This window comes from Vulpes vulpes, chromosome 10 (assembly GCF_048418805.1).
Source record: "Vulpes vulpes isolate BD-2025 chromosome 10, VulVul3, whole genome shotgun sequence".
Classification (NCBI taxonomy): Eukaryota; Metazoa; Chordata; class Mammalia; order Carnivora; family Canidae; genus Vulpes; species Vulpes vulpes.
The window spans coordinates 24,292,111-24,317,831 of NC_132789.1; the positions used below are offsets into that span (position 1 = coordinate 24,292,111).

At 37.1% G+C, this 25,721-nt stretch overlaps 1 protein-coding gene across 38 annotated transcripts in view; it reads left to right on the top strand.

The window, feature by feature from the left end:
- The window catches only part of MTMR3 (myotubularin related protein 3), a 140,161-nt gene that overhangs the window by 78,795 nt on the left and 35,645 nt on the right, over positions 1-25,721 (top strand). For 23 of the 38 annotated variants that reach the window (XM_025985919.2, XM_025985923.2, XM_072723214.1 and 20 more), the window contains 5 exons: positions 1,459-1,511; positions 7,102-7,186; positions 16,544-16,633; positions 17,012-17,128; positions 24,509-24,591. In XM_025985919.2, coding sequence (XP_025841704.1) covers positions 7,184-7,186; positions 16,544-16,633; positions 17,012-17,128; positions 24,509-24,591 — 293 coding nt within the window. In that variant the 5' untranslated portion in view covers positions 1,459-1,511; positions 7,102-7,183. Of the gene's footprint in view, positions 1-1,458; positions 1,512-7,101; positions 7,187-16,543; positions 16,634-17,011; positions 17,129-20,048; positions 20,082-24,508; positions 24,592-25,721 lie in introns of all 38 variants that reach the window. The other 15 variants (XM_072723194.1, XM_072723209.1, XM_072723200.1 and 12 more) reach the window with 1 other exon arrangement.

Sequence of the window (25,721 nt, forward strand, 5' to 3'; positions counted from 1 at the left end):
ATACCTACTGATATAACTTAAAAGGAATAAAAACTAAAAAAAAAAAAAGGAATAAAAACTAATATGTATTTCAGGATTCAAGTGCTCAGCAAAAATTATAGTCTAGTAAGAAAAGGTCCTGCAGATTTACAGACCTCCAAATTTTCTTCTGTATTGTGTTGTACCTTTTAAATATATTAAGACTGGGGCACCTGGGTTGCTCAGTGGTTGAGCATCTGCATTTGGCTTGGGTTGTGATTGTAGGCTCCTGGGATCAGTCCTGCTCAGGCTTCCCACAGGGAGCCTGCTTTTCCCTCTGCCTGTGTTTCTGCCTCTCTCTATATACCTCTTATGAATGAATGAATGAATGAATAAATAAATAAAATAAAACTCTGTAAGACTAAACTTGATACTTAATACAGTTTGTATCTCAAGTTGTAAATTATGAATAGCTTTATTTCCAATATAGTAGGTGGTTAATATGGCCCCTGAGTTATAAAATTTAAATGAAAAGTTACTGGGAGACAAAAATTCTACTTGTAAAATGGTTAAAAACACTTTGTTATTGCATATTTAGCCTACTTTTATGGTTCTTTTATTTTTTTTATTTTTAAATTTTTTTTACTTTTATGGTTCTTAGTGAAAAAATTTTTTCTGAAAGTTATGGATATAATATGCTATATTAACTCCTTAATTTTAGGATTTTAATATTTAATACAGTTTTATTTATGTGACTTCATGTCATGTAATAGCCTAAAAGAATGAGTTGTCTACAAATACTGAGAGAAATCATAACAGAGGAATCAGGTTCTAGAGCACTTGGGTGACTCAGTTGGTGCTCCATGAGGAGTCTACTTGAGATTCTCTTTTTCTCTCTCTCTGCAACCCCCCCCCCCCCCCCTTTTTGCTCTTGCTCTCAAATAAATACATCTTTGAAAAAATCAAAGACCCAAATCTGGTCAATTGGATCTTTTATCTATCTGTAAATGTCAGATTGTTGCATAGTTATGACAAGAATTCTTTGTGTTTAGATCATACTTTTCTGCCCGATTTTTTCCCTTACACATAAAAGATCCCTTGGTAGAAGCCAGTTGTACAAAATATCTTATGTTACCAAGTCCAAGTCTAGATCTCTGATCTTTGTTTTTTAAAGTACTGGTTCATATAGTGGCAGAGGCTTAGTTGAGAAACTATCAGAAATGATGATTGATTGAGAAAAACTCTTAAATAGGAGTATGTGTGGGTTCCTGGAAAGTTCTTTCTGTTCTGTAGTTTCTAAAGGCATGGTGAGGCCTGACTAGGCATTTTGGACAATTAAACATTCTAAAATCTGTTGTTGACTAAATAGTCAACATTGTAACAATTTAAAAAATAATATATCAAGTCACAGCATTTTGACTCATAAAGTCTTGTGGGGAAATCTAAGTGGCTTAACTTGATTCTTAGGATATTTATAAACTACTGGTTTTTCTTTTGCAGATTATCTTGTGAAACCTTCTAATAGAGAAAGTTCTTGGGACAAACTTCACTTGGTAAGTTTGCTGTATTCTTCCCCACCCCCTGCCAACCCCCAGGCTGTTTTGAGTAGCAAAAACTAATTTATAAATAATTTGTGGGGGTTCTGTTTGTCTACGTACATAATTATTTAGATGAGTTTTTATATGTTCACTTTAATGTTAAATCTCTAAATATGTTTTTTTTAAACTAGGGCTCAAAAAAAAATAAACTAGGGCTCAATGCAGATTTTTTTTTCCATATACAATTTGCCATAATAAAGTATACTGTACTTGAAAACTTGTATTTGGGGCAGCCTGGGTGGCTCAGTGGTTTAGCACCGCCTTCAGCCCAGGGCCTGATCCTGGAGTCCCGGGATCGAGTCCCACGTCAGGCTCCCTGCATGGAGCTTGCTTCTCCCTCTGCTTGTGTCTCTGCCTCTCTCTCTCTGTCTCTCATGAATAAATAAATTAAATCTTTAAAATAAACAAACAAACAAACAAACAAACTTGTATTTAAGTTGAGATTAAATGAGGACGCCTGGGTCGCTTGTCTGACTTTGGCTCGGGTTGTGACCCTGGAGTCCTGGGGTCGAGTCCCACATAGGGCTCCCTTCATGGAGCCTGCTTCTACCTTTGCATATGTCTCTGCCTCTCTCTGTATCTTTCATGAATAAATAAAATACAATCTTTAGAAAAAATGAGTTATAGCCCCAATATTTTGGTTAGAATAGACCGTTCTTAACATGGAATTCTTTTATTTATTTATTTATTTATTTATTTATTTATTTATTTATTTATTTTTAATTTTTATTTATTTATGATAGTCACAGAGAGAGAGAGAGAGAGAGAGAGAGGCAGAGACACAGGCAGAGGGAGAAGCAGGCTCCATGCACCGGGAGCCTGATGTGGGATTTGATCCCGGGTCTCCAGGATCGCGCCCTGGGCCAAAGGCAGGCGCCAAACCGCTGCGCCACCCAGGGATCCCCAACATGGAATTCTTTTAAATTGAAACTTGATTCTTGTTTTGGGCTTCCTTAAATTGTTATGTATCTATATAAAAAGGCCTCATCACTAGACTTAGTGGTACTAACGTGACATTTAAGTAGAAAAGTTTTAAAAATTTAATTCCATCTCCAGTGTGGTTATTAATCACTGTTCTTCTTTTCATAGACTTGTATGTATCTGTGACTGCTTCAGCCTTTATTACTGCCTCTTGTTTCTATCATTTAAGAAATTATAATCTAATTTTATTGAAAAGAGAAGTTGTTGCTTTAGTTTTAACTTTCTAGATCCACATCAATACCTTATTCTGCAATGTTTACCATGACATTGCTTCCAGAATAAGGATCAGGCTCATTAGCGTGGTATTTTAAGTTCTTGAAGTGGGCTTTTTTTTTTTTTTTTTTTTTAAAGATTTTATTTATTCATGAGAGATGCAGAGGCAGAGACATAGGCAGGAGAAGCAGGTTCCCTGCAGAGAGCTTGATGCAGGACTCAATCCCCCAGGATTACTCAGTGACCCAGGATTACGACCTGAGCCAAGGGCAGATGCTCAATCACTGAGCCACCCAGGCATCCCAACAAGTGGACTTTAAACATAGCCCCTTCAACTAATCACCCATTTCTCCCGTACACGTAGGACATCTTTTGCTGTAGCCACATTGACCTACTTTCCCTTGAGGACTTTCCAATATGCCTTTTTGGGGGTCTCATTCTTTGCTTGTGCCATTCCTGTTTCCTCTGCCTCAGTAGCTCAGAATCTGACTGGTTCAACTATTAAAAAGCTCAGTTGTTCTAAAAAGCCTTCCGTGGGTACCAGACCAGAATCTATTTTTCTGTCTTTTGCATCCTCATGGAGTTCTGTTTACACTCTGCCTTACTAGTTACCTGTTTGTTGTCCTCACAAAATAGTGAACACCTTGAAGGCAAAACCTATGCTCATATTTGAATTTCAGGTCACACAGATGTTTCCAGAGTCCTGGGATACAGGACTTCTCACTATAATTTGATTTTAAGTAGGACTTTTGTTTGTGGTGTGTATAGGTATGTGTTTGATGAGAATAAGGGGAAAGAATAGATCCTGTGCCATCTCTTTAATTTAGGAAATTATTTAGTTTTTAATTTAGTAGAGATTAGTTATAATCTTGTTGATTCAGGGTACTGTTTTTTTCCTTTTTTCTGTATAATGAAGGATTTATATGATATATGTAATCTGTGACCTTATAGTCTGAGTAGCTCAGTATCTTACTTGGTTGAGTTTCTGTTTGTGAGTGTAAGTTTTAGTTATTGAGAAAGAAATTGGGTAATTCCTCTTTTACAGGTGCCTGAAAGATGAGATACTTTGTTCACTAGGAAGATTGATATTTTCTTTCTCAGAAGTCACATCTATGGGATGGTACTAATGATGGAGCCCAGAGAAGCCTGCAGATCCTAGTGTCCAAATTCTCATGCATATCTTAAGAGCAATCATTTGACTCTGATGCTTAGAATAAGAATCATATCCTTCATTTGGCCCAGTGGGCCCATATTAGACCTTTAAAGAAAGAAATGTAATCCTAATGCGTTATTTGACTCTGCAGGTTTAATTTTTACATTGGCATAATAATGTAAATTATATTGATTTTTAATTTTAGAAACATTGACTTGAGATAAGACATCTAAGACCTGTATTTGCGAAACAATGAATTAAAGTGTTAACATTTTTTGAAAGTGTTACATTCTCATCTTAAGAAACTTGGTCTAGGTTTGGAGGGAAAGATGGCAGATTATGAAATTAATTTTGATGCCAGGAAACATTATTTGAATTAGTGTAACATGGGTCCCAGATTGAGAGAGACCAAAGAGATAGGATAACTAGATTCATTCACTATGTGATCCTAGACTGGATCCTTTATTGAGGGAAAAAATTATTGTGAGGGATAAAATTGGTTAAGTTGACCAAATTGGAATATCAAAGGTAGATTAATGTACTATATCAATGTTAAGCTTTCTAAATTTCAAATCTAGTACTGTGATTATGATATTATTTTTGTTCTTAATAGGTATATACTGAAGTAGTAAGGAGTACAGAGGCATGGTGTATACAACTCTTATTTATTTTTAAAAAAATATTTATTTCTAATTTTAAAGAGAGAGCAGGGTGGGAGGGGCAGAGGGGCAGAGAATCTTAAGCAGACCCAGTGTGCTGAGTGTAGAGTCCAATGCAGGGCTAAGTCTCAGGACCCTGAGATCTGACCAAGATGCTTAACTGACTGAACCACCAAGTGCCACTACAATTCTCCTTTAAAAAAAAAAAAAGATTTTATTTATTCATTTGAGAGAGAGAGAGAATATGAGAGGAGGTGAGAGGGAGAAGCAAACTCCCCATTGAGCAGAGACCACCAACATGGGGCTCGATCACAGGACCCTGAGATTATGACCTGGTCTGAAGGCAGCCATCTGAGCCACCCAGGTTGCCCTACAGCTCTCTTTTAAATGGTTCAAAAATAATAATTAACTGTGTGTATGTACCAACGTGTTTGTGTGTATGTGTGTATTTTAAAAATAGGGCAGTGGTGGAAACTATCCTATCCAAATTCTCTGTATGTAACGGAATATCTTAGTTAATGATATAAAAGGTGCTTATTTCTATATGCTAGTAACTATACTAAGGACACCTATGCATTATTTTTTAACCCTTGCAATTCTTTTATGCAATTGTTAATTTTCATTTATAGATGAAGAAACAGAGGCTCAGAGATATTAACATACCTAACCCAGCTCTCAAGGTCATAGAGTTAGTAATATTTCAGACTCAGAACTCATATCTCATTTGCCTGTAGAGCCATTGCTCTATACCTCTTACTATTTTTTAATTAATTAATTATAGAGAATGGGAGTGGGGGAAGAGGCAGAAGGGGAGAGAGAAAATCCTCAAGCAGACTTCCCATAGGGCGCAGAGCCTGACGTGGGGCTTGATCTCAGGACCCTGAGATCTCAGGACCCTGAGATCATGACCTGAGCCAAAGTCAAGAGTCTGACACTTAACTAAGCCACCCAGGTATACCCCTACATCTCTTGTTGTTTTTTAAACTGAGGTCATTATCCTCACACTCTGCCTTAGGTTAAGTGAAAACCTTTTATGCAATATTGAGTTTCACTTTATTTTATTTTATTTATTTATTTATGATTTTATTTATGTATTCATTAGAGACACACAGAGAGAGAGGCAGAGACACAGACAGAAGGAGAACTATTTATTTAGAGATTTTATTTATGTATTCATTAGAGACACAGAAAGAGAGAGAGAGAGGCAGAGACACAGACAGAGGGAGAAGCAGGCTCCATACAGGAAGCCTGATGTGAGACTCGATCTCGGGACTCCAGGGTCACGCCCTGGGCCGAAGGCAGGCACTAAACTTCTGAGCCACCCAGGGATCCCCTGAGTTTCTTTTTAAAAAAAACTTTGAGTGGCACCTGGGTGGCTCAGTGGTTGAGAATCTGCCTTTGGCTCAGGTCGTGATCTCAGGGTCCTGGGATCGAGTCCTGCATCAGGCTCCCTGCAGGGAGCCTGCTTCACCCTCTGCCTATGTCTCTGCCTCTCTTTGTATGTTTCTCCTGAATAAATAAAACCTTTAAAAAAAATCTTTAAAAATATTTTAAAGATTTTTTAAAAATTTAAAAAACTTTGTAAAATTTATTTTCCTAATTACAAATGTAAAGTAATTCTAAAAGTATAAAAACTAAAAGTCCCCATTCTTACTTCTCTTTCTTAGAAGGGTAACTTTATCAATGATAAAAATTCCTGTATGATTTTTCTGTGCATGTGAACATGCTTTGGAATTAGTACAAATAATGCTTATGCATATTTTTATTTTAACCTTTTAAATTACAGAACATTGGGCAGCCCCGGTGGCGCAGCGGTTTAGCGCCGCCTGCAGCCCAGGGCGTGATCTGGAGACCCTGGATCGAGTCCCACGTCAGGCTCTCTGCATGGAGCCTGCTTGTGTCTCTGCCTCTCTCTCTCTCTGTCTCCCTGCATCTCTATGAATAAATAAATAAAATCTTTAAAAAAAAAAATAACAGAACATTAACACTTCTACCAAGTTGCAGTGGAAATTAGTCTTTAGAGACTATACTATAGATGCTTAGAATGCTCGTTGCTGCTGGATTTGTCCCATAACTTTTTTACTCTAAGATTATTTTTAGTGTTTTATGAAGTTTGATTATATGTACAGTCTTTACATTTTTAAAAATTTTTTTATTTTTTAAAGGATTTTATTTTTAAGTAATCTCTACACCCAATGTGAGGCTTGAACCCGTAATCCTGAGATTAAGAGTTGCATGCTCCATCAACCGAGCCAGCCAGGCACCCCTAATTACATTTTTTAAAATAGAGCTACAATTTATATCACATGAAACTTAACTTTTAAACTATACATATATATTTCAGTACTTTTGCAAAGGCATTGTGGATTTTGGATTTAACTAGTGGAAATTGGCTGGGTGATATTTAACTTGTTCTTGGCTGACTCTGGTCAGGTCTGCAGGTCCATATATATGTAGTTCTTTAATTAGAATATGGCCAGGTTAGGGAGAAAATTGCCAATTTTGTCCTTTTTTTTTCTTCTTTGTTTTCTTTTTAAAGATCCAGGCGTAAAAGAAAGAAAAGCCTTGCCAGACACTGAAGAAGGGACGGGGATTTCTCCTCCTAATCTGGGCCTCCTGTCATGGTAAGTGAAAAGAAATCACAAGAAAACTGGAATTGAACTTTATCCTGAAATGAAGTAGAACACTAAATGGGGCCATACATTTTTGTTTCTGTAAATCATTTTACTTTTCTTTTCTTGAACTCTCTTCTTGTTACCTTTCTTTTATTGTTTACTTAATAATGAATTAGAACAGTTTATTTTTATATAATCCTGTGGATTAGATATTGTCTCTTACTTTTCAGTCAGGTAATAAGTGGAATAAAGACTAAAATTCATTGTTCTTGGATTTTAGATTTTCTTTCTTTCTTCCTTCTTTTCTTTTTTTTCTTTTTTCTTTTCTTCTTTCTTTCATTCATGAGAGACAGAAAGAGAGAGAGAGAGAGCCAGAGACACAGGCAGAGGGAGAAACAGGCTCCATGCAGGGAGCCCAATGTGGGACTTGATCCCAGGTCCCCAGGATAACGCCCTGGGCTGAAGGCGGCACTAAACCGCTGAGCTACCTGGGCTGCCTGGATTTTAGATTTCTTAATCCTTTTCTAGGAAGCAAGATGACATGAAAACTGTGTGTGTTTGGTGTGTTTGTAGAAGAACTGTGATGTGGTCATACACATATTCTTTAGGATTTCACCTTTCTGGATAGAAATAAATCCCTGCCTTTGCATTCTGGTCTATTTAAGGCACTGTTTTTATCCCAACAAAGGTGAAGCAGTTTTGCACACTCCCTACCTACATCTTTCACTGAAAAGAGCACATAATGGACATTTCAGTGACTTGTGGGCCATTTAGGGCCCAGTCCAAGCAGAGAAGATGGAGCAATGATCCAACCACATTTCTATCAATTCTGAGAATATGTAAACAGTGCTTCAAAAAAGAAATGGTGTCCTGTAACATTGTCCTGCTTCTACCTTGTTTTGTTTCCTAGATCCAAATTCTGTTTCATTCTGGTGCACAAAGAAAGAATTGAAAAGGCCATGTTAATTTCAAGCTTCATTAAGGATATGGGTGGAAAATGCTTTTCAAAATTAAAAACAAACTAAAACACAACAGAAAAACTATCTGTGCAGAAATGTCATACTGAAAGAAGGAGAGAAGTAATTGCTTTCATTTTGAAGTTAGGCCAATTTTTTCTTAGGCTATAACAACTTTTTGATATATCCTATATCTGAACATTGATGAACTTTTAATATTATTTTTCTAGACTACATTTTATTTTATTGGTTTTCCTGTAGAGTTTTTAATGAATTGAAAAAGTGTTTGCTTAATATTTGTATGTAATGAATACCAGTGCTAATGAATAACAACAGGCTTATATTTATAAAAGCAGCTCTATTCTGTACTGAGGGGCTTTTATTGTATACCATGTAGCTAGCAACATGGTCCTCGTCCTGGTGCTGTTGGGGTCTCCATTGGTGCCCTGCAGATACTCTTCTGGTGTATTCTTGAGATTCTTTTGTGTGTTATAGTTGGGGAGCAGTATGGCCATGTGTCTTTTTTTTTTTTTTCCCAATTTCTCATAAAGTAACATAACAAGTTTTTATAAATACTCATTGATAATTCTACCACCAAAACCCATGATTGTATTCCTTTCTCTCTGGTTCATGTCTATATGTATACTTTATGTAGTTGGAATTAAAGCATAATTAAATTTCTATTTTGCTTATTTCACTAAAAGAATTAAACATTTTTTTCCATGTTGATTCGTTGGATTCCTAATGTTCATTTTACTAGCTATATAACATTTTGCAAGTTGCTGAACCATCGATTTAATTAATGTTAATTAATTGATATATTCTGTTTCAGCATTTTGGTCATACATGCTTAATCCTTATTTTTTGTATAGAACATTCAGGAGTACTGAATTGTCTGTCTTTTCAAAATATTAATTAATTAATTATTTTTCAAAAAAGATTTTATTTATTTATTTATTCATGAGAGACATACAAAGAGAGGCAGAGACACAGGTAGAGGGAGAACCAGGCTCCCCATAGGGAGCCTGATGCAGTACTTGATCCCAGGACCTTGGGATCACACCCTGAGCTGAAGGCAGATGCTCAACCACTGAGCTACCAAGGTGTCCCTCTTTTTTTATATATATTTTATTTATTTATTTGACAGAGAAGGAACACAGGCAGGTGGAGTGGCAGGTAGAGGCAGAGGAAGAAGGGAACCTGATGTGGGACTTGATCTCAGGACTCTGGAGTCATGACCTGAGCTAAAGGCAGATGCTTAACTGACTGAGCCACCCAGGCAACACAAATTTTCTTTTTAAAAACGCAAACCTCTGTATTAATTTGAATAACATCTCTCTCTTATGCTTGTAAAGATTCTTAAATAAGATTAAAGTCTTTTTTGTGAGGTTAAGCAGTAGGAGAATACATTTTCATGTTTTATTATGGAAATCTCAAGCTTATACAAAGAGAATAGTTCAGTGAACCCTCATACTCATCAGTCCACCGTAGTAATCACTAATTCGTGGCTGTACTTGTTTCTTCTGATTTCCTCACGGTCAACTCTTGGTTTATTTTGAAATAAATCCCAAGCACTGTATCAAGAGAAATTTATATATATTTTTTGAGAAATTTATATTTTTGATAGCCTTCAATACCAGTCTTAAGAATAATGACTGGAATTGACAATGAGACTGAGAATTATTTTCATTTTTACATTTTGTCAAGTATTCGTACACATATTTTACTCTGAGCAGGCTTTTTTTTTTTTATCCTGGAACACTGTATACGAATTAGGTTAATAGGCATTTTGACTTCTCGGCAGTTTCTGCTTCCTGTGTTCTTTAAATATTTATTTGTGATGTTGACTTCCCCTTGGAGGCATGGACTACCTCTCTTACCTGCATAAAAGTAGATAGCATAAACTAGCTTGAACTGTGATAGTCCCTTTTCAAGATTTTGTAGGTAGCCCCACTGACCTTAGGGAACTGGTAGAGACTAAGAAGTGTCAGATTCCACAATGCCTGGTGTTCCTCAGCAATACCAGGAAATCGACCATGTGGAATACATGCTCCCTAATACTAATGAATTACTACTTGCAGCCTGGGAGAAATTCTGCAAGCCTCTTAGGAGGCCAAGACTTGCCAGTTTGTTTCTTCTTTTTTGTCTCCTTCCTCTTATCAACCATCTCAAGTTTGACCTCCTTTTTCACCCATCAAACTTAAAAACTAAAATAAAGTAGGCAATTAATTCAATTTATATGTTAGCCAAGTAATGTTTTTTGAAATAACTGTTCGTCAAGGATGTCAGTGAGTAGCTTGTCCTAATGTTAATTTAGTCCTTGTTGATTAAATGCATTTTATGTACAAGGGGAAAAATCAGCTCTAAAGGTAATGTGAATTGAGATAGTCTTTTAAAAAGAGCACTTATTTTATTTGACTATGAAAAATTATTACTTCACATCTTGTCTTGCTCAGTTCTCTGTTTTCTTTTGTTCAAATTAATTCATTCCATTTTCAGTTTTCACTGGCTACTTCGGTTATATATGTTGGCATGGATTAGCACCCAAGTGAATGTGCCAGCAAAATAGATTTGTAATGGCTTCTCATTTTTGGTTTTGTTTTTAGCTTGCTACATTATTTTAATTCTGTGCTTTTTAAAGGTTAGTAAAAACTTGGTTTGGTAATCACTTGAAGAAATAAGTGCCTCTGTAAAATGATCTTCAAGAGAATAAAACTTTAGGCCTATATATTTGAGTTTAAAAAGTTTAATGTGATGCTGAGGAGGCATGTTTACAGTATACTTTTATGTAATAATTTTTTTTAAGATTTATTTATTTTAGAAAACCAGAGGAGGGGCAGAGGGAGAGGGAGAGAATCTTAAGCAGACTCCCCACTAAGTGCGGAGTCCCAGGCAGGGCTCCCATCTCGTAACCCCCAGATTACAACCTGTGCTGAAATCAAGAGTCAGATGCTTAACTGACTGAGACACCCAGGCGCCCCTTTTATGTAATAATTTTTAAAAGCATTCCCCCTCATAGTGCTTCCTGCTTCTCCCCTGTTAATTTATGAGAAAAATCTTCCTAAATTCAAGATTCCTCGTATCTTTTCTCTTAGTTCTCAGTGTAAATGCTCAGTGTTCTTTGAGTCAAGAGCTACCTCTTAAGAATGGAAAGAGAATTGGTTAAAAAGAAAAAAAAGGTAACACATAGAAAAATGAATTCCTTTCACATATGACTATGTCCCTTGTTATATCTTCACTCAGTGATTGACCTTGGAGGAAATGACTGAAGAGGGATAAAATGGAACAGATTGACACAGAACTCTTCATCTAGCAAATTATAGGAGCAGAGCCTTTTTTTACAAACCTTTGTATACCCCAAGTAATTATATTTTTAGAGGCTTTGAGCCACACGATATCAACCTTACTAAAATATACCGCCTTAGATTTTTTTTTTTGTTATAAGAAACTGAGTAGATTTTTGTACTTTTGCTTTTATAATTATTCATCAGCTGTAATTTCTGAATTCATCATGGTGAATACCTCACAGCCCTAAGGATGTGACTCTATTTTTTTTTTTATATTTTATTTATTTATTCATGAGAGACACACAGAGAGAGGCAGAGACACAGGCAGAGAGAGAGAAGCAGGCTCCATGCAGGGAGCCCCATGTGGGACTCGATCCCAGATCCCAGGATCATGACCTGAGCCGAAGGCAGACGTTCAAACCGCTGAGCTACCCAGGCGTCCCTGGGATGTGACTCTATTAACATAGGATTTGTTTTCAAATATAATGACTTTATTTATTTATTTATTTATTCATTCATTCATTCATTCATTCATTCATTCATTCATTCATTCATTCATGATAGTCACAGAGAGAGAGGCAGAGACACAGGCAGAGGAAGAAGCAGGCTCCATGCACCGGGAGCCTGATGTGGGATTCGATCCCGGGTCTCCAGGATCGCGCCCTGGGCCAAAGGCAGGCGCCAAACCACTGCGCCACCCAGGGATCCCTAATGACTTTATTTAATGATGAGTGATGTTTTGTAAGTATTTTTTGGATTTCATGAAGCATTTATACAGTTTTATTTTTATTTTTTATTTTTTTTCAGTTTTTTTTCAGTTTTATTTTTAGAACTCAAAGTCACTAATTTCTTTCTGTATTTTAAATATCAAACATTTAAAAGGCTCTTAAAATTCTTGTGCCTCAAAATAAAGTGGCTCCTTAGAAGGGGATGAAATGGGCCTAGTCAGCCAGTAGCCAAGAGACTGGTTTTATAATGCTAGATGGGTGAGGGATTGTTATTCAATCTTTGTATGGCCCTTCTTGTCACAGATTAGCACTAGGAGGATAGTTTTAGAGAACGTCTGACCTCAGATGAAATCACTTGAATGGTATTTAGGTTTTGCAGTGTAGTAGATAGAGCAACAGTTCTCCAAGTCTTTGCTTTGAGGATCCCTTCTTACATTCCTTACTTAGGACCCCAGAGAGATTTTGTTTATATGGGGTATGTCTGTCTATACTTACTGTATTAGAAATTAAATCTCAGAAGTCTTTAAAATGTTCTGTGTTTGTTTAAAAATAACAGTAATTGGGATGCGTGGCTGGCTCAGTTGGTAGAGTGTGCAGACCTTGATCTTAGGGTTGGAAGTTTAAGCCCCATGTTGGGTATAGCAATTACTTAAAAATAAAATCTTAAAAAAGTAATAATAACCAACTAAATGTTAATGTAAATCACATTTTTTATGAAAAATAACTTTTTCCTCATTCAGAAATAGTGTAAACAGTGGTGTTATTTTAAAATTTTTACAAATTTCTTTAATATTTTGCTTAGTAGATGATAGCAAGATCATCATATCTACTTCTGCATTTAATTTGTTAAAATATGTTGCTGAAAAAACTGTTGTTGAAATATGTGAAATAAATCCAGCCTCACACAGATATGTAGTTAGAAGCATATTTTCCATCTGGAAGATATTATGTATATTTTTCTGTTATGCCAAAACTTGAGAGGTAATACTTGTGTTTTATTTATTTTTCTTGACAAGTAAGATTTCTTTAAAGGTTGCAATGTGGAATCTGAAACCATATCAGTGAACTTTTTATATTGTATTAGATTTTTTTTTTTTTTAAGATTTAGGTTTTTATTTTTATTTATTTATTTATTTTTTTAAGATTTTATTTAAGGGAACACCTGGGTGGCTCAGAGGTTAAGCATCTGCTTTTGGCTCAGGGCATGATCCTGTGGTGGTCCTGGGATTGAATCCCACAATGAACAATGAACTCTCTGCATGTAGCCTGCATCTCCCTCTTCTTCTGTCTCTGCCTCTCTCTCTCTCTCTCTCTCTGTATCTCTCATGAATAAATAAAATCTTTTTAAAATATAGACATATTTTTTCGTATAACTTATTTTATTTTTAATTTTTTAAAATTAAATGCTAGGCTTGGAGCCCAACTTGGGGCTTTGAACTCATAACTCTAGGATTAAGACCTGAACTGAGATCAAGAGTTGGATGTTTAAACCAACTGAGTCACCCAGGTGCCCCTATAATTTCTTCTAAAAACCACATTTGCTAGTATTGCCACTGATTTCATCAGAGAAGGCTGCTTATGGGACGCCTGGGTGGCTCAGGGGTTGAGCGCCTTTCTTTGGCCCAGGATGTGATCCTGGAGACCTAGGATCGAGTCCCACGTCGGGCTCCCTGCATGGAGCCTGCTTCTCTGTCTCTGCCTGTGTCTCTGCCTCTCTCTCTCTGTGTCTCTCATGAATAAATAAATAAAATCTTTATTTTTTTTTTTTTTTAATTTTTTTATTTATTTATGATAGTCACAGAGAGAGAGAGAGAGGCAGAGACACAGGCAGAGGGAGAAGCAGGCTCCATGCACCGGGAGCCTGATGTGGGATTCGATCCCGGGTCTCCAGGATCGCGCCCTGGGCCAAAGGCAGGCGCCAAACCGCTGCGCCACCCAGGGATCCCAAAATCTTTATTTTTTTAAAAAAGGAAAAGGCTGCTTAAATATTGGGAAGCTGTGAAGTTCTTTATTTTAATAGATGATAGGTTTCCCAAGAATCAAATTTTCACATAAAAGCATCTTATCAGGGACACCTGGGTGGCTCAGCAGTTGAGCATCTGCCTTCGGCTCAGGGCTTGATCCCGTGATCCTGGAGTTCCAGGATTGAGTCCCATATTGGGCTACCTGCAGGGAGCCTGCTTCCCCCTCTGCCTATGTCTCTGCCTTTCTCCATGTGTCTCTAATGAATAAATAAATAAAATCTTTTTTAAAAAAAGGGACTTTATTGTTAACAATTAATAATTGCATTTGGAGGGAAAAATCGGCCAGCTTAAGCCTGAATTATAGTTTGTCAGTTGTTCTTTCAATTAAAATGGCATTTAAGGAAAAAACTAGGTAGTTCAGCTTCTAACTAAAACAATTGCACAAATGCTTTACCTTGAGACAACCATAAGTCGTTATGTGTCAGAAGTGTTTCATGTTATTTCCTGTATAAAAAAGACTTCACTGAAGTGTCAAGATTTAATAAAATTTCATCTTTTTCCCCCCTGCTTTATCAAGGACATTTTAAGTGAAATTGGTGTCATTGATTATACTAAGGTGCCAATACTTTATCTACTAAGTCTTTTTGTACTGTTAGTACAAATGTCAGTACAGTGAAAAAAAAGCAGCCAATGTCTTAGTACTAATGTGGAGATGGTTTTGACCACATAGAGCCCCTAAAAGGGTCTCGAATATGTAGACCTTACTTTGAGAGCCACATTAGTAGTGTTACTGTTTTATGGTTAAGATTGCTATTAGGTAGAACCTTAAGTGGTTTTTATAGCTAGGATTTATAGGTAGAATGTTATTTATAAGTAGGATTTATTTTTTCCTGTGAGGAGATTTAAAGAATTGCTGGAATTGTGTTAAGCAGTACATGTAGAACTGTTCACTAACTAGTGGTTATAAATCTTAGTGCTGTCAGAAGAACATGATATGGCTTTTGCTCTGGTAAAATGTGCTATATAAAGCAGACTGTATAATAATTTACAGTCAGTTTTTCCAATAGATTGCTTTTCTTCTATCTTCCTAAATCATAAAAATTCATAATCTAAAGACTACTTTTTAAATACACATTATAATTAGTTCAAGTGCCATTTGATTGGAATGTAGTGCTCTTTTTGAAATTGTCTTAATAGAAATCTATTTTTGTAATATGGAAGATTTTTTTTTTTTAAGATTTTATTTATTTATTCATCAGAGATACACAGAGAGAGGCGGAGACACAGGCAGAGGGAGAAGCAGGCTCCACGCACCGGGAGCCCGACGTGGGATTCGATCCTGGGTCTCCAGGATCGCGCCCTGGGCCAAAGGCAGGCGCTAAACCGCTGTGCCACCCAGGGATCCCCAATATGGAAGATTAAACTAGGGACACTGGTCCCTAGTTTAGGAACTGAGGAATTCAGTTCCTAAACTTAAATTTTTTTAAAAAAAGATTTTATTTATTTATTCATGAGAGACACAGAGAGAAAGAGAAGCAGAGGAGAGAAGCAGAGGGGAGAAGCAGGCTCCCCAGAGGGAGCTCACTGTGGGACTCAATTCCAGGACCCCAGGATCACAACCTGAGCCAAAGGCAGACACTCAACCTGAGTCACCCAGGTCCTCCTAAACTTAAATTTTTAAAGAAATTTTTCCATTATGGAAATTTCACATCTAGCCAAAGTAGACACAGTAGTTTAGTAAACCCCTTCTTTACCCAATTTCCTCAGTTACCCTCCTGGATAATCCATTTTATTTGTTTCCCACTCATTTCCTTTCTACCCTTCCCCCTCCAATTATTTTGAAGCAAACTGTAGATATGTCATTTTATTCTTTTTTTTTTTTTTTAAAGATTTTATTTGTTTATTCATGAGAGACACAGAGAGGGAGGCAGAGACACAGGCAGAGGGAGAAGAAGGAGAAGGCTCCATGTAGGGAACCGGACGTGGGACTCGATCCCAGGTCTTCAGGATCAGGCCCTGGGCTAAAGGTGGTGCTAAACCGCTGAGCCATCCCGGCCGCCCAACATCATTTTATTCTTAAATAATTAAGGATATAGATTTTAAAAATCAAGAATTTACGGTTATAACTTAAAGAGAAAAAACTATGTTGGTTTCTCTTACAAGTGATATACTAATAACTTACTAGTAAAAATGTTCTTAACCTCTTAGGCATTTTTTTTTTTTGCATCCATGTATTCTCTGACTAGAAACACATATATTGGATTGTAACACTTTGGTGATTAATATTTTTTCCTTAATCTTTCTGCCTGTTTACTTTGGTAACTGGACTCTCAGTTGTGATTATGCTACTAGACATGGCAGAAAAATCATATACGGACTACTATATGCTATGGGAGCTTTGAAATTATTTAAAGGTTTTGGGGTTTTCCAGGATGAAGAGACTGGACACAGCCTTGAGTGCATCCAGGCCAATCAGATTTTTCCCAGGAAGCAGCTGATCCGGGAGGATGAGAATCTTCAGGTAATTACAGGCCATTTTGATTATAAACAAAGTATTTAGCATCATAGTAACAGTGTAGCAGACCTAATGGATTGAAGTATGCACTGATAGTTTTGTTTTTTCCTAAATATGCAAGCTGGAGAGTATCTTTTTAGAAAGACGTATTTCCTGAGAATATGTTGTTTGAGATGATCATCTCTATGGCATTCCTTCAGTAGTCTAGATTTTGAATACCCAGGTATATTTGAATTATGTAGATATAAACTATCCTTTTTAGGTCCTGTTTTTATATATTGTATTTTTGAGTGACAGGTTTTATCATCCATTTGTCCAGCCTGTGCTTGAAGACTTTGCTTTACTGCTTTAGAACTCTGAAAGGTTTTTTCTTCCATTTTGAAGGTTCCTTTTCTTGAACTTCATGGAGAAAGCACAGAGTATGTGGGCCGTGCTGAGGATGCCATCATTGCCCTTTCTAATTATAGACTTCACATCAAGTTCAAGGAGTCTCTTGTTAATGTAAGTGATTGCCAACTCTTTTCCCACTAGAGTAGATGGAGAAAGGAAGTAAAAAAACTTATTAATGTTCTCAAAGAGAGGAGTGTTATACAGAATTGGATATGAAAACACTGTGTGCTCCGCTTTTCTTTAATTTAGCACTGGGGACACTAGGTTAACAAGCAACTCTTATGCTTGATTTAAAATGATACACATAGTTGTCATCTGAATTGTCCATTGTTTAGTAACATTGAACGATTTGTACTAGGTAATGGTGTATCATTAAAACTTATAAGGGTACAAAGGCTGGATAGGCTTTTATTCTTCAGTCTTTAGTAGTTACCAACTGCCTCAGTTGAGATAATTTCCGGGACCTTAATGTCAAATGGTGAAATGTACTTTGAGCTCCCTGCAGACTCTCATTACAGGATGAAGTTAATGCTAATGGCTTCTTAGTGGCTTAGTGGAATAAGCATGGATATGTTAAATACAATGTTTATTTGCATAATGGATTATATTACTGAAGAAAAGGGAGACTCTCCATTCTCAAGAGCGCATTTACCCCTTTCAGTTATGAGGGTACTCTTAGTGAACTGGTTCTTCATTGCCCTGCCATCATTAGTAGTTTTCAATGAATGTGCCTTTCACCACAAAGATAGGAAAAGTTCATGTAGTTCCATCAAATGAATGCCTTCTTCCTTTTTCATTTGCTAGTATTGCTGCTTTCTTTCTGCGCTTTGGTTGTATAGCACAGAGAAATGTTTTATGACATTTTATAAAAGTTCAGGACTCTAATTCAGACTTCACATGGTGTGTTTTGGGGTTTGGGATTCTTTGAAATCTGTTACTTAAGTTTATTTAACTCAGTGGTCCAGAAGTTATCCAACTCCTTTGTCAAATTCTTTACATTGGTCAAAATGCCATTTTGTTTGTAATTGGCATTCAGTATTTATGTAGTATTTATTATGCTTTGTAGTTAAGCATTTATATCCAGGAGATATTGTGGCCCGAATTCCTCCTGGCATTTAGATTTGAGCTATGATATCTGTAATAGCTGATAGACACATTGGATTCATCAAGGAAAGAGGCATGCTATGCATTCATACCATAGAGCAGGCACTGTGTTCAGAAGGGCCCATTTGATATTGGATGGTCACAATAGGAGGGAATGGGATAAAAACTATAAAACCCTGGCAACCAGAAATTGCTTCCTCATTACTGTAGAAGTAAAGGCAGTAATAATTAGTAGAATCACCCAGTTTAATTTTGTTTAAATTCTGTATATATGATCAGAATTAATTAAATTGCATGTGGGGATGATATAGTTTCATATTACTGTATTTTCCATATTGTCTCCTATTTCTCAACCTAATTGGTTTAGAGCCAGGTATTTCAGAGGATGTTTTTAGATCTATTTGGGAATAGGGTCTGTTGGAGAGAAAACATGGATTTGATCATGTACTCAACCAGCCTGAAGCCTTTCAGTGTTTCTTTACTACTTCTAAGATGAAATTACTTAGCATGGTATCAAGCTTAGTTGTATGATCTTGGTCTCTGCTAGCTTTTCTGTCAGTGTCTCTTTTCCCCCTTCTTCTGCCTTTATATAATTAGTAAAACCACCCTCCTTGAAGTATTCAGCTACACCTCACACCTCTGAGTTCTCTCTCTTCTCTCCTGCCTGGGGAATTTCTCTTCATGAGTCAAAACCCAGTTTAGGTGGTAACTTTTATGAAGCCTTTCTCCATTCCCTCCCTGACAATTTGTTACCCTTGCCTCTGGCTTCTTTGGTATTCAAACACACCTTTACAGCATTTATGGGATGTGTTACAATTTTGTGGTTACTCATCTTTGTATTATCAGAGTCTAGCAGGTTCCTGGTGCTATGGTATTCAGTAAATATTAAGTGAATTTAAGTCAATAAGAGTTTGAAATGGATATTAGACCATTTTGGCTTAAAGGTCACTTAAAAACAAATCTGCTTGACTAGGACTGTTGTTTCTAATGGTAGCTGTATGAGTAGGCTGTTTACTGCCAATTGTTGATCCCCATTGTGATTGAGGTATGGTGCTTAAGAAGACTTACCACTGTTCTTAATGACCCATTTCTTCAACTAAAAGTGTTTTCTCAGCATTATAACCCTCTAAGGCATAGAGCCTGCAGGTCAAGTAAAAGTCCCAAGATAATGGCTTTGCTCACAGAAATGATTGTGGAAAAGTATTTTGGTATTGCGGCGACCTTAAACATTTGAAATCAAGAGAGACTAGGATTTCTTCCTACAAATAAATTAATCACAGCACATTTAGTGCTAAGGCTTGTAAACCTGTGATTATTCCAGAAACAATGGCTCTTCTTGCAGTAGGTCCAGGGTGGAGATCAGAAAGTTGGTGGTGTCGTCCCTCCTCCTTTCCATCCTTCCTTCCTTCCCTCAGCGGATAAGTATTTCAGTAAAATACATGAGATCAAGGGACTCCCCTTTAAAGGTTATAATAACTAAAACACATTTCAACCACCGAAGCCCAAATGTTCCCATTTATATTGTGGCTTGCTCTGGTTTGCATCATTTTGTGTGCTTTTAAGTCAACATGTTTAGCACTTGAGAAAATGACTTACCATCAGATTTTAAATAGCTACCTGATATCATATATTCTCTTTTAATTTTACAGCACATTGAATAAAAAATGTCCGTGGATATAGATACCATAACATCATTATTTAAACATATTCGCTGGGTGTCAGGTTTCTAAGTCCTAGAATAAAGAACATCCGTAGGAGAATATATTTGTAGCATTTAAGGTTGAATTGCTCCCATTCTGTGCTTTTCCCAAACTGTATTTTTACATGTGTACAGGTATATTTCTTTGCTCAGCTCATTTATAAACAAGTAAGTGTTCAAGTGGAATTCATGAGAATTTAAAACAATTTTTATTGTGTAATTCAATAGACTGCCTCTCAATCTGCTGCTTCTGAAATCCCAGTAAGTAGCATGAGAATCCTGGGTGGTTTTTGCACCTGCGCTTTGGAACAAGTTGGTTTTGACTGTCAGATGCTTACCTTGCAAAGCAGCAGAATTTGTCTTCTCTGCATGAGTCCCTTTCCTCTTACTAGACAAAGTGCTACTGGTATACAATGATGACAACAATTTGTGGAGTGAGGAAAAAACCCCACAGTTCATACATAAACAAAAGGAATTGTGATCTTCACAAAATGTAAAGTGAATTTCAATTAGGAATAATTTGTAAAATTAACATTAGTATTTAAAAGGACATTAGAACTTTTGTTTCCAGGCTGGTCTATTAATGCTTCTTAGGAAAAATGTGGAAATGTAGTAGCTGCAAACACTTTCCTTAGCTTTTTTTTTTTTTTTTTTTTTTTTTTACATTTTTTAGTTGTCTAACTGTAGTACGGCAAAAATCTTTATTCCCCAAGCATCAGAAGGAGGTTATTGTTAACCCTTCATGCACTTTGGCCACAGCATTCATATGCCAGCAGAGGTTTCTGAGGTCTCTGAATCAGTGCTTGAAGAGCAGTTTGTAAATATAAAAGGTGAGCAATAAAGAGTTTGGGTCTTTAACCTGTGACGGTCTATTTCTGACTTTTTATATGAGATTTAGGGCCTAGATAATCCACAGTTTATTACAGATTTTAGGTTTAGATTCATAATTTACACTGTTACTACCATTTTTACTTAAACTGTATGTGCAGGATTGGTATTTTCCATTCAGGTTCTATAAAGTGCACTGTTTATAAAAGGTAGAAATTCTCCCACTTTTAAATTCTGATGCTTGAAAATAATGCACATGTGCATGTGCGCACGTACAAACACCCTGAATGAATTAAAGTAAACGTATTAGGGTATGCTGACATAAAATTCCCTCGGAGTGAGACAGTACTATGGATCTTTAGTACTGTGCATGTCTATTAAAAATTTTAACTGCTGCTCTTCTGCTTTTTTGGATTGATGCTCTTATGAATTTTGGTGTCCATGATATAACTGTTGGCCTTTGGAGGAATTAATAGCTCTGAGTGTGTCTGATGCATTGTTTTGAGCATGAGTTTGGTGGAGATTATAAGAGGAAAATCACTGTAAAGGAAGTTAGAATTATCTGGCAGGTACAAGGTAGAGGAGAAAGGAGCAAAAAGAAAATGAGTTGCTACAAAACTGAATCAGTGGGCTAGGGAGGATTTGAATGTGACTTTAGATTTCTTCCTACTCTTCCATGGGTAGAACTGTCCATAAGGAATCTGGTTTAAAATTCTATTTTTCTCTTAAAGGTCCCTGGTGGAGAGGCCAGTTAGTCTTGAAAGAAAAACTAAAGTACAGCTCATACAGAAAGGAGAGGCAATCTTAGAGGAAGAAAGAAAGGTGCATTATTATAATCGAAGGAGCCTAGGCTAGAAGACAGACATGGATTCTGATCCTGTCTTTGCTAGAAACTTAGAGTGTAGAGGCTTAACCTCCCTGGGCTATAAAATGGCCTGGATTCAATGGTATAGATTGCAGATGATCTATAATTGTTTGCTAATGGGGTTGAATATTGGATGTGTCTGGTTACAAAAATGGTAAGGGATCCTTTTGATATGTGAGGAAAATTGAGAAACATAAAGCAGTGGAGTAGGTCTTAAAAAAAGTAGAGAAACTTAGTGCGTTTTGGTTGGGTGCAGAAGAGGAAAAGAAGGCCTGTTCTGCCTTTTTGGAAGAGGAGGCAGTCTGTGGAGGGAACACTGAAGAGAATGTTAGAGGGTAGAAAGGAGAAGAAAAGAGGGAGTTCATTTGATATAAAATCAGGTATTTCTCTCTTATATGTCTCTTTTTTTTTATTGCTGCATATTAAACTTTCCTGCATGTGATGATTTGCATGAGCATTAACATCTGCTGTTTTTCATATCTATGACCTGAGTACACATGGTTGTTTCTGGTGACTTGCTAGTAGAATCTGCATACTAGCATCCGGTATTTTTATCCTTCTTTCTTAAATATGTGATGTTAAAATGCGTGAATATTAGCATATCAGATACGTTTTAGGTAGCAAATACTTTGCATGCTCTGAGATGTTTCATTATTCTGGAAGTTTGGACACAGGCCCTTGGGGTCTAATCCAACAGAAGGGGATATAAAGCTTATCTGTTCTTTGTAGCAGAAGTAGCACAGGCTCCTTCACTCCTTGGAGGAGCTGCTAATACCATTAGTTGGTTTTCAAATTTCATAGTTATAAGGAAGGTGATTGAATGGGACCTGGGATGCAGGGGACTTCTGAGAGAGCAGCCTCTCCATGTGGATTACCTCACTCCACTCTAGACTCTTCTATTCCTCTGCCTGAGACTTCTATGTTGTGACCATTTGATGTTTGGAAAACATAAGGAGACTTGAGAACTGGTCCGAGGAAGTCAGGAAGCAGGCAGAATTTTAGTTGGTAAAATTTTAGAAAATTGAAAATAGAATTCAGGTCTCTTAATTGTCAGTTTTGCACCCACTTTTGGGAAGGGAGGGAGAACGGGGGGGGGGGTACATTAAAACAAAACAAAAAAATAGCAAAACGATATGAGAGTCTGTTACAGCACATCAGAGGACTGGCCTGCAAACAAATCAGTGTCCTCTTCCACTCTCCATCTTTTTTTTTTTTTTTTTTTTTTTTTAAAGATTTTATTTATTTGAGAGAGAGAGAGGACAAGCTGGGGGAGAGGAGAAGCAGACTCCCCCCTGAGCAGGAAGCCCAACACAGGGCTCCATCCCAGACCCTGGGATCATGACCTGAGCCAAAGGCAGACTCTTACTCAACTGAGCCACCCAGGTGCCCCCATCTCCATCTTTTTAATCGACTACTCTTCCTTTACGATTTATCTCTACTGATTGATATATATTGTTGTTTTTTCCTTCTGAGATGTACAGGTCTTGAAAGAATTTTTAGCTGTATCAGCTGCAGTTTTTCACAGCACCTTGTGGTTAGGGACTGAACACGGCCAAAGTTCCTTTTTTCTCTGAACACAGTCAAGAAATCTTCACTTATTCCCAGTCCTATTACAAGTATAAGGGAATTTTGTAGATTATAGACTTAGAACTAAACAAGAAGGCTTTGGTCCTGAAGTAGAAACTCCCAGTCATTATTTTACTTTCTTTTCTTATTTAATCCCTGCCCCAGTTTCTTTTTCTTGTCCCAGACATCTAGCATTGGCTTCTTTTTAATTCTCATGTCATTGTTCTGAGAGTTCTCGGCTGACTTGCAACTGCATGATGGGGCAGGGTTTGCAGGAATCCTGTTTGTGAAACTGGCTCAGATAATATGATGGCCACCATGTGTAGGCAGCACTCTCTTGTTTCTGTCTTGGAGACTGCCTGCCTCTTGCCATGCTAACTATGAATGGTTGGAATGTTACTTGCAATTCCCAGAGCCATGTTTTGCCTGGGCATGATACAAAATAAGAGACGGTGTTCTACCCCTTCTGTAAGGAATGAGTGTATCTACAATTATCTTACCAGGCTCACTTGAGAAATTTTGGAAATTGCTGTTTGAAACCAGGGGTTGAGTCAAGGTGAATTGAGCCAAGAGGAGGAAGATTCTCATGTCAACTTAAGGATTTGTCACCCTGTTCAAATGCTTCCCCTATCTGCCTCCCTTCCCTTTTCCCAGCCCTCTTCCACTGTTGTCCTGCTTCTGTGTTCAGTAGAGTCTGCTCACCAGATTGGCAGTGGGAGAACCATTCCAGCTTGTTCATACCTCAAGTCCCACTTGGCAAACAGGGATCCTCCTGTCTTTGAAGCAAATTAGACCTAGCTAGTTTTAGCTTTGACCACCATGTGGCCTGCTCCCTCCTCTTTGATGCTTATGAGTCTTCTCTACTGAGCACAGAGCCTGACAAGCGGCCGTGTCTTTTCTGTAGCTTGCAGGCAGCTTAGATCTCCAGTCTTTTTCAGGATGCTCCTTTGCTGACACAAAGCCACAAACCTACTTAATCATTTGGGGCAAATAAGTGTAGTCCTACTGTCACCTTGATCTGTACTTCTCCGTAAACAAGACAAGATTACCATTCTGCTTCCCTTCAGCTCCTTTGTCATTGCAAATCACAGCTAGCTGTAGAGTGTAAAGTAGTACTTGGAGAGATTGAGTTTGATACTTGAGAGATGACATATTTCCCTGTTTTTCCAGAGGTGGTGCCTCCTCTTCATTGCTTGTCTTCATACTCAAACATGACTTGAGGCTGTTGATTTAGAGGGTAAGGAAGGGAAATGCTAATTCACTCAGTAGTAAATCATTTGAATACTACTTTATTTGATCCAGATAAATTTGCAGTTCTTTTTGCTGCTTTCCCCTATAGAGCTTTTGAATCTTTCTTATTGGACCCATTGAAAGAACTGCAGGATCAATGCCTTCTTGACTAAGGGGACTTCATCTTTTTTAATTGCAGGTTCCATTACAGCTTATAGAAAGTGTTGAATGCCGAGATATATTTCAGCTTCATTTGACATGCAAAGACTGCAAAGTTATCAGGTATGTGACATGTTTTTGCTGATGTTTAGTGTGGAAAATACATGTTTTTAGAAGAATGGACCCATGGTTGGTGACAAAAAAACAGCTTTTGAGGGTCAACCTTGTTAGGAATATTTTCTAAGTAGTTAGTGCCTGGAATATTTCATCTTTAGGCTACTTTGCTATTTGAAAAGTGATTTAAAACTTTATTTGGAAGTAATTTCAAATTTACAAAAGTGCAGTAATTAATATATTACAAAGAACATCAATATTGTTAACATTTTACCCCATTTGCTTTCCGTTGTTTGCAGTGTGTGTGTGTGTGTGTGTGTGTGTGTGTGTGTGATTAAAGGGTTCTTTTTCTGAACGATTTGAAAGTAAGTTATGTAATCTTGGCTTTTCACTCTGAAATACTTTGGTGTGCATTCCTAGGAATAGGGATATTTTCTTACGTAACTATAGTATCATTATCAACTTCACAACTTTACACTCATAATACTTTTATCCATGTTCTAGTTTTGTCACTTGACCTAATAATGCCCTTCATACCATTCCTCTCACCACCACCACCCCCATCTTGTTCAGGACAGGATCCATGCAAGGTCAGGTATTGCATTTAGTTGCTATGATTCTGTAGCCTTCTTTTCATTCTGTTTCATTTCATTTTTATTTTTTCTTTTCCTTTTAAAGATTTTATTTATTTATTCATGAGAGCACAGAGAAAGAGGCAGAGACATAGGCAGAGGGAGAAGCAGGCTCTCCATGAGGAGCCTGATTCAGGACTTGATCCCAAGACCCTGGGAAAAAGAGCTGACTAAGCCAAAGGCATACACTCAGCCATTGCTGAGCCACCCAGGTGACCTTGTAGCCTTCTTTTAATCTAACATATTTTGAACCACTTTTGTCTTTTATGACATTCACATTTTGAAGAATATAATCTTTTATTTTAGTTGAATCTTTCTCATTTTGTGTCTGTAAAGTGTTTCCTCATGGTTAAATTGAGGTTGTATATTCTCAGCTGCAGTACTATATGTGTGAGATTGTGTTCCTCTCAGGGTACTCTATTACATCTGGAGGCAAGCAGTGTCCATCTGTCCCTTATTGGTGATATTAATTTTGATAATTCTTGTCAAGATGTCACCTGCTTTCTG